At 42.9% G+C, this 10,014-nt stretch overlaps 1 protein-coding gene across 1 annotated transcript in view; it reads right to left on the minus strand.

Moving 5' to 3' along the window:
- Positions 1–9,084, minus strand: part of LOC132894337 (disintegrin and metalloproteinase domain-containing protein 12-like) — a 234,502-nt gene extending 225,418 nt beyond the window's left edge. Inside the window, exon 1 of the mRNA XM_060934018.1 lies at positions 8,854–9,084. Coding sequence (XP_060790001.1) covers positions 8,854–8,953 — 100 coding nt within the window. The 5' untranslated portion in view covers positions 8,954–9,084. The remainder of the gene's footprint in view (positions 1–8,853) is intronic.
- Between the last annotated feature and the right edge of the window lie 930 nt (positions 9,085–10,014).

The raw sequence follows: 10,014 nt of genomic DNA on the forward strand, positions 1-10,014 counted from the left end.
TATATCAGAGTTGTAATTAAATAATGCATATGAGCTCAAAATGCAGATATTCAGCTTTAATTTGTTGATATTTGCATCCAAATTGGGTGACTGGTGTAAGAAGTACAGCGCTTTTTACATGTGACACCTTCAACACTACCCCCATCCTTTTTATGGGACCAAAAGTAATTGGACAGTTGGCGGCTTAGCTGTTCCATGGCCAGATTCATGGTTTTCCCTCTAAAATGGGACCAAATTAAAGTTTGCCAAAAATCAACGAAAAAAGCTTGCACAATTCTGTTACAGCTTTGTATGGACTCCTGAGGCAAAGATGTATAGCTACCAATGGATCTGGTGGCCTTGTATTTATTGATGAGCTGACTGCTGAAAAAAGCAGCAGGAGGAATCCTGAAGTGCATAGGGCTATAATATCTGCTCAGCTTCAGCCAACTGCTTTAAAACCCACTAGACGGAGCTTCGGTGTGCAGATGAACAATGACCTGAAGCATACTTAGAAATCAACCCAAAGCTTTTTTAAGGCAAAGTAGTAGAATATTCTGGAATGGCCAAGTCAGTCACCCGACCGGAATCTAAGAAAGCAAGCATTTCACTTGAAGGCAAAACTGAAGGCAAAATCCCCCAAAAATTGGGATGGGAATTGATAAGATTTTATTGATACCAATGCTATGATTCCTGATCAGTTTTTTTTTTGTGTGTGGGGGAAAAATTAGGCCTACACAACTTTTCAGCATCAACTCAGCTGTATTATTAACACACTGTAGAATGTCTGTTTAATAACATGTTAACATATTAAGAGCAAAAGGGTTTTGCTGGCTAGGAGCTGATGGGTGAGTCAAGGAGCTGGCTGTAGCCTCAGAGCTATCTGTCTGTCTGTCATCATCTAAAATGAATGAAATGAGAGAATATTTGTACAGCATTTGTTTTCATTTAGGTTTTCTTAGTCAAAGAAAAACTCTACTAAGCCTGCCTTTCTGTGTGGCACTAATGTTATTATAACACAGGATATTTACTGTAGCAATGTTTCCCAATTATAGACTTTGCTTGGGTGGGCCACCCAGGTATATTATCAGCTGCCAAAGTATATTTGGCGACCCATTTTAACAAATAAGCATGAAGAACAAGAATGTTCTGGAAGTAATAGATAAATAATAATGAGCTGAATGCACTGCATCGCTAAAAGGACTGTGTTTGCTGGAATGGTTGGCCAAATAATCTTGATCAGTATGCCTATTACATGTTATTGTCAATGTTACCATGACAACATGGAGCGTTTGAGTCCAGTCAGTGCATTCAACTTTCTAATAGTGCTTTTTTTTCCCTAGCCTATTTAACTGATTATTTAAAGGATATTAACGGTCAGTGTACATTTGTTAATCCTAGTTTCTTATCAGTAACAGAAATTAATAGGCCATTTAAAATTTTATTATCAGAAATCACACTGTGGCAGCGGGGGCGTGATTGAGCATCAGCGGTGGACAGTGAGGAGTCCAATAGAACCAGCAGGTAACACGTGATGAGTTTCACCTTTGTTTGATTACTGGCAATTTATTTATGTGTGTCTCTTCTATTCTTAAAGAGAAGCCAGTAACCAGAGAGAGAGAGAGAGAGAGAGAGAGCTGAGCAATCTAACGTTGTTTGTGTGTGTGTGTGTGTGTGTGTGTGTGTGTGTGTGTGTGTGTGTGTGTGTGTGTGTACACATAGAGCAGAGTGAAGTTAAAGAAAAATAAAGCGCACCTTGAGTTGTCAAGGCTGTCTCCCATTTCCTCATTTCACAAAAGTCTTAGATTGCTGTACAGGTGTCAAAACCCGGAAATTGGGGAAGAAATGCCAGTCGACAAGATCCTCCAAGATGCACCAAACCCAACATCAGGCCTTTGTCACGCTGTGTGCAGAGCTGGAGCAGTGCTTCCAAGCTCTGTTCCAAGCTTAGACAGAGGACCAGCAGGTGATCCAGAGCCTGGTCCAGCTATCAAGTACTCCAGGAGCCACTCCCATGGATGCCACCGCCAAACCCCATTTTTTGATGAACCAGCTGGGTCCACAGGACAACCCAGAGACCTTCATGGATCAATTTGAGTGCATCGCCAAAGCTTGCTTATGGCCAGCCTCACAGTGGGCGGTTTGCCTATTGCTGCTCCTGTTGGGGGAAGCCCAGCTCGCAGCTCAAGAGCTCCCAGCTGCCAACCCACTGGAGTATCTGGGCCTGTAGTGGGCTATTTTGCAGCAGATTGGCTGCACTTGGGAGCAACATCACCATCGTTTCTGCACACTAGCACTGACTGAGCTCGGCTGCCCATTCACCTTTGCCCAACAGCTTTGAGACGACTGTTAACAGTGGCTGCTGAGAGAACAGTGTGATGCCAATGACATCATGGACCAGGTTGTGCTGGAGCAGTTTGTCATGACTGAGGTCAGCTGCCCATTACCCTTTGCCCAACAGCTTCGAGACGCCTGCTAACAGTGGCTGCTGACAGAAGGGTGTGACACCAATGACATCATGGACCAACTTGTGCTGGAGCAGTTTGTCATTCAGTTGCCAGAAGGAATTTCATCCTGGGTTCAGTGCCACCACGTGGCATCAGTGGAGGAGGCGGCGGCCCATCTGGCAGCATTTCCAGGAGCAGGCACTCCTACCCCTTCTCTCTCTCTCTCTCTCTCTCTCTCTCTCTCTCTCTCTATATATATATATATATATATATATATATATATATATATCTCCCCCCCATTTTGCCCCTCCATTTCCCCTGCACTATGGAAACAGAAACCAATTCCTCCAAAGCCCATTCCCTGAACCCATGTCCCTTTATGTTTTCCCTCACTCCCTTGTGCATCTGTGCCAATGTTGGCACTAACCGCCCCCCTCTCTATCCACAGGTGGAACCATCCATGCTCACCAAGGCTGGGACAAAGCCTGGGGAGGTCTGCAGGCACAGTAGGTAAGCAGCACATTTTCAGGATCAGTGTCCCCTTAAGGAGGCAGGGATTCTGATTTGCATTCCTGATGTGCCTCAGGCCTCCCTCAATCAAGCAGAAGCATACCTAGTGGCAGTAAGTATTCAAGGGGGTACATATCAGGCCTTGGTGGACTCAGGCTGTAATCCCAAGTTCCACAGTTCATCAAACCTGATTCATTGTGGAGCAGTGGGGAATGCACAACTGGTGAAGGTGAGGTGTATACATGGGGATGTTCACAAGTATCCACTGGTGCCCATCACTATCCATTTCAGGGGTGAAAATCATAGTGTGGAGGTAGTGGTTAGTCCTCATCTCACTCATCCATGTATACAGGAGACAAATTGGCCGGGGTTTAAAATATTAATCAAGCATTTTTTTTTTTTGATGGGTCCTCCTGCAGTGAAAGTCAGGGGGGTTCCAGTGCAGCACAGTGTTATCTGGGGAGGCGGTCCCATGACCATCTGTGTCTGCTTCACAGGGGGACATGGAGTGTAGGGAGGGCTTCGCCCCTCCCCTCTCTGGAGGGATTTCACTTCTGGATTTCGACAAAACTCTGAGGCATGTTTTTCACCAAGTGAGAGTAATTGATGGTGAAAACCTCCAGCCTAATGTTGCACTCTCCTACCCATATTTTTGTTAATTAAAAATAGGTTATATCAAGTGACACAGAACCCTCACACAGGACAGGAAACGACCCAGTTGTTGGTCCCAAAGAGCCATAGGCAACATTTATTCCATGCAGCTCATCCTAATCCCATGGCGGGGCAATTTAGGGCAGGATAAAGCACTAAACCAACTCATGGTCTGCTTCTATTGGCCAGGCGTTCATGGCAATGCTCGCAGGTGGTGTGCAGCATGTCACCAGTGTCAATTGGTGAACCCGCCGGCCATGCCAAAAGCACCATTGCACCGTTTACCATTGATCAAGATCCCCTTTGAAAGAATCAGTATGAATCTTATAGGGCCATTGATCTGCACAAGGGTATTGCTTTGTGTTCGTCTTAGTGGATTATGCAATGCGATACCTGAAAGCAGTGCATCTACACAACATTCATACACGCAGTGTTGTGGAAGCACTCTTCCATGTGATCTCCTGAGTCAGGATTCCAGAAGAGATCCTGACTGATCAAGGCACAACATTCATGTCACACATACTTTGCAAACTGTATGAAATACTGAGTATTACATCAACTCATATCAGTTTATCACAGGCTGGTTGAACAATTTAATCAAACACTTAAAACCATGATTTTTAAGTTCAAATTCATAACACAAAAAAATTGGGACAGGTGGTTGGAACCCCTCTTATTTGCAGTATGGGAGGCCCCACAAACCTCCAGGGGTTCTCCCTGTTTGAATAATTGTATGTTCACAAACCTTATGGTGTCTTGGACACCTTTTGGGAAAATCAGGAGGAGGGACTTTCTACTAGTAAAAATTAAATTCAGAATGTTCTTGACCTGAGAACAAAACTCCACACATTGAGTCACCTAACCCAGGAGAAATTGCTCCATGCACAAGAATGACAATCCCGGCTGTATAATGGGGTGCTTGGCTACGTGGATTTGCACTGGGAGATAAAGTGAAACAGTGACAAGGGAAGCAGTGGAACTCGTGTGCAGGGTTAAATACACGGCATTCCTGGAATTTTAACCCATGTTGCATCGAAAGATGTTTCAATATATTGCTGATGCTTCCACCCTTACTTGAAATGATCATTTCACAACTGACTGTGGTCAAATTTCTTCAAGAAATGAAGCCACGCCTTGGACTGCTTCTTCCTCTCTGCATGACTGCTTCTTTTTGCAAGTTTCCAGCAGCGTCGAGGCAGAGTTTGACATCAGATGCAGAGTTTCACGTCTTGACACGAGTTTTTGCAATGCGCAGAAAATGCTAGAAAAACAGGCCATCATCGATAAATAGAATCGACAACCTCTGAGGCATATGATTCCAATAGATTGGACAATTTGAAACCAGTTTTCAACTGGAACCATTTCTCCATTCCTTTCCCTGCCCAAGAACAAGCAGAAACTGAAGATAGTTGCAGTAAAGGCCTGGCAGAGCATCACCAGGAAAGAAACCCAGCATCTGGTGATGTTTACAGTTTCCAGACTTCTTGCAGTCATTGACTGCAAAGGATTTGCAACCAAGTTTTTAAAAATGACAATGAAATTTATGATTATCAGGTTGTCCAGTTACTTTTGTTCCCTTGAAAAGGGGGATCACATAAAAAAGTGATATAATTCCTACACTGTTCACAATTTGGATCCACAATTTGGATGTACATACCCTGAAATGAAAGCAGAAAGTCTGCTCTTTGAGCTCATAATCATTATTTAAGTCAACTCCAATATACTGTAGTAGACAGATAATGTAACCAACTTTGTCAGTGTCCAAAAGTTTATGGACCTAACTGGATTCACCATTATAGAAGGTTCAGAAAATGAGTGGCATGGCAAAATTTATTAATTAAGTACAAGATTATTTTTTATTAAAGCACGCGCACGCACACACACACACACACACACACACACACACACACACACACACACACACGAATACACACTGCAGTGCTTTCAAAATGACAGAGGGTGATAAATGACTATGAACATCAAAAGACAGTTGCTATACAACATTCCATGCTGGGCATCAGGTGTCAGTGACAAGTGGTTAAATACAGACAACACACACACACACACACACACACACACACACACACACACACACACACACACACACACACTCAACTAAACATTTATATACATAAATAACACCCTTCACATTTGAAAGGAGGCAGGTAACCAATCTGTCCATTTCCATTTCTCAGAAAGCATCAGCGTTCTCCTTATAGAAAGCACCCCAGAGGTAACATGGCAAATTTCCATGCTAGGCGCGTCATGGTTCTTGCTCTGATCGAGTCATGCGCCTGTGCTCTCTTCAAGGATTGAGAAAAGTTCTTCAGCTTTGTTCTAACATCAGTTAATTGTTGCATACATTATGACCCAGTCTTGGCTTCGTTTTGCTGTGTATCAGTTAGTCACTCACTAATGAAATGATGTTTATTTCTTCTTTTTGGTATTGCTCTATTTGCTGGCAGTTTGACCCTTTTACATGACTCACGTTCTGTATTTTGGATATCAGTAAACATTCACGTGCCTCCAACTGACTCATGTTCTTGGGGAAAAAAAAGAACAAAGGGTCAGAGACTCTGTAGGATGTTAGCACTCATAAAGAGTCTCTCTCTCTCTCTCTCTCTCTCTAACAGCATTACAGACTCATGGCAAAATACAGTGTCAACTCACAACTGCAACACAATGCAGTGCCAATATTTTGTCAGAGTTAAATTAAATTTTTCTTTTATGCACTACATAAAATTATAAATAAAACCATCAAAGGTATAATTATAGACCATATCACGCAGATCTGATTTAATAGAAGTAGCTGGCACTTGCCAATACCTGCTGTTTCAGGTATTTATTCATATCCCTTACTGAAGACACACAAACTCATAATCTTTAGACACTTTAGCTTTGCAAAATCCAGGCTGTAGCTTTAATGCTCTTTAAAATATTGAATCAATTTTGTGCTGAATAGTAAACCAAGAATCTGCAAAATCTAAATGTATTTGTTTTGAAATAAATCAATGTTTCTTTAATGTTACTTTGAGGTAAAATGATCTTGGATGTTAGAATGATGTCATATAAATTGCAAATAAAAAATAATACTCCCTCAATAGTCATTTTCATATTGCAAATTTTGTTGATTCTTTTTTTTTCTTTAACCAGATTATTCCGCAAGCATCTTAAAAAATTTCCTTTGAAAAATCTGAGACTGCTCCTGTTGCAAACAAACCAGGTGTGGCACAGCCATGTGCATGCAACAGGAGTGAGCAGTAACTTTTGTGAGTCAGTATGCCATGTGATGCTGCACTGTGAACATCTGGAATTGTGTTACACATGTTTTTGTGAGAATATGCATGTGAGCAATTGCGATGTCACTATGGACCTCAAACTTGAGCAGAGAACAAGCAAGCTTGTGCAAGCATTTCAAGGGTCTCTGTTGCTGATTTCCCAAGTTTGACACCGATTTTGATGTTTGCTCTTTGTGTAAAATTGCAAATGCATACATACACGTTGTGACAAAAAACACATGTAACACAGGTCCCGATGTTGACAGCATGACACCACATGGCATACTGACCCACAAAAGTTATTGCTCGCTCCTGCTGCATGTGCATGACTATGCCACACTCTGTTCATTTGCAACCAGTATCTATCTATCTATCTATCTATCTATCTATCTATCTATCTATCTATCTATCTATCTATCTATCTATCTATCTATCTATCTATCTATCTATCTCAGCTGGCAGATACAGACACAGATGCAATTAAACAAAAACATTAACCAAGCTTGTAGACAGATACAACACATGAGACTAAAACAAGGTCAGTGAAAAGGCAAAGGTCAAGTGATGTATGAACAGCACAAACTGAGCTAGGCAAAGAGCAAAGACAAGGAAACCATGGGGACAAATGTACTCAGCATTCTTTGCTATGTCCAGTATGCATCCAGTATGCATCCTCAAACCAGCTGTTCATTTTTTTATTATTTTATTTATTTATTTATTTTTGGCAGAGAAAAGACACAGGAGACCCTCTTGGCAAAACAGAAACTGGCCCACTGGGTGGTGAACGTCATCACTGTGACCTACAGGCAGGTCGGACACACGACTCGTATCGTAACATGCCACACTACAAGAAGTGTCAGAGCGTATTTTCCTCATGGACATTGCTTAGAGATGTGGCAAACCAGAAAGTTATCTGGAGTGTCACCGAGTACCTTCTCTAAGATTAACTTCACCCCTTCTAGTGTAGTGTATGTCTCCAAACACTTTTCCATTGACATTCCCATTGTGACAAAGATGGATTAATGACAACTGTACTTATTGCAAATACTGTCTCACTGTTCATATTGTGACTTTATTAAAAGGTCTTGGCATACGTGCCATTCAAGGAACTACTGATATATACATCTCACACACACACACACACACACACACACACACACACACACACACACACACACCTTTCCTCATGACAAGTGAGGAACTGTGCAGCTGACCCATGTAAACAGTATCTCTCCACTCACATTCCTGCCACTGCACTTTGTTCATGCCCATCCAAGCAGATATATACATGATGGAAGTTATTATTCAGATCAATGATCCCTACATACAGTCGATTACCTCCCCACCACCGCCACACACACGTCTTACTATCCTTGTGAAGGCCTTCCACTGAAAATTATCAATGCACCAAATTAATGCTATACCTGCACCTAAATCAGTGAAAATAAAGAACTCTCTTTAAAAATAGAGGATTATTTCGGGTCTATTTTTATTGATGGGGATCAATCAAATGCCCCCGCAAGGTCAAAACTGTCAGATATTCCTGCTCTTGTGTTGTCTCTTATCAAGATATAAAAACATGCCCCCATTCACTCACACACACACACCATACTGACAGCAGCACTGCCTTATCTCTTTCAGTTGCATTGTTTTCTACACTGAATGCGTACAAAAAAAAAACTTCTGTAAATTATGCAAGTCTTATACCTGTAAATATCTGCTATATCTTTCAAGAAAAATAGTTTGCATAACTGAAGCATATAATTGCTCATAGCACATAATTGGGCATCTCTCTCTCTCACACACACACACACACACACACACACAGCAAACAGTCTAAACAAATCTTCCCAACTTTTTTTTTTTTCATTTATTTCAGTTCTTCAGACTGGAGTTCAAAAGCAAAAAAGGATTTGAATGTTGTTGCAAATTTGACAAAAATGAGAAAGTAATAAAACACTGACAGATGTGGAGATGTAAGTGCTTACCATCAGGTAAGTGAGCGGCGAGTGTGACGGTCAGCAGCACGAGCGCGTGCAGAAGCGCCGCTGTGAGAGTGCAGTTGTCCGCGCGCCGGCAGTGCATCATGTTTATAGGGAGAGATGGAGAGAGAGAGCAGCTTTAATAAACCCACGGCTCTCAGATGCAGGATACAGGATGTGAAGGGACTTCCTGCAACAGCCCACGATCAAACCCCAAAATACAAAGGGGCGGGTTGAGTCCAAGAAAAGTTTCCTCCTCCTGCAGGATGGAGATCCTCAGTGAAATAGTGGCGCGTGCTGCACAGAGGACCAGTAGCGCTGAGAGAGACACAGCAGCTTCGGTTAACGCGCCGCTCAAACAGCTGGATCCGCACGTGCACTCTTATGGCAGCTGTGTTGCCAGCTTTGACGAATATACTCCCAGATGAACTACTTTTGGACTGGGACCTGTGGATAAACTGTAACCCATATATATATATATATATATATATATATATATATATCATCTCATTATCTCTAGCCGCTTTATCCTGTTCTACAGGGTCGCAGGCAAGCTGGAGCCTATCCCAGCTGACTACGGGCGAAAGGCGGGGTACACCCTGGACAAGTCGCCAGGTCATCACAGGGCTGACACATAGACACAGACAACCATTCACACTCACATTCACACCTACGGTCAATTTAGAGTCACCAGTTAACCTAACCTGCATGTCTTTGGACTGTGGGGAAAACCGGAGCACCCGGAGGAAACCCACGCGGGCACGGGGAGAACATGCAAACTCCGCACAGAAAGGCCCTCGCCGGCCACGGGGCTCGAACCCGGACCTTCTTGCTGTGAGGCGACAGCGCTAACCACTACACCACCATGCCGCCCCTATGAGACCTGGCGACTTGTCCAGGGTGTACCCTGCCTTTCGCCCGTAGTCAGCTGGGATAGGCTCCACCTTGCCTGCGACTCTGTAGAACAGGATAAAGCGGCAACAGATAATGAGAGATGAGATATATCATCAGTAAGCCCTTTATCATTGTCGGGGTTTCAGTGGGTTCTGGGCTCAAAGCTGCAGACCACCATGTCAGGGGTGCAGATCCGATGTCAGGATTGGGGGGGACACAAAAGTGATTTTTTTTTTTTTTTTTTGGCCGTATACAACTTATACCATGCAAACA

The sequence above is a fragment of the Neoarius graeffei genome, chromosome 11 (assembly GCF_027579695.1).
Source record: "Neoarius graeffei isolate fNeoGra1 chromosome 11, fNeoGra1.pri, whole genome shotgun sequence".
In the NCBI taxonomy this organism is placed as follows: Eukaryota; Metazoa; Chordata; class Actinopteri; order Siluriformes; family Ariidae; genus Neoarius; species Neoarius graeffei.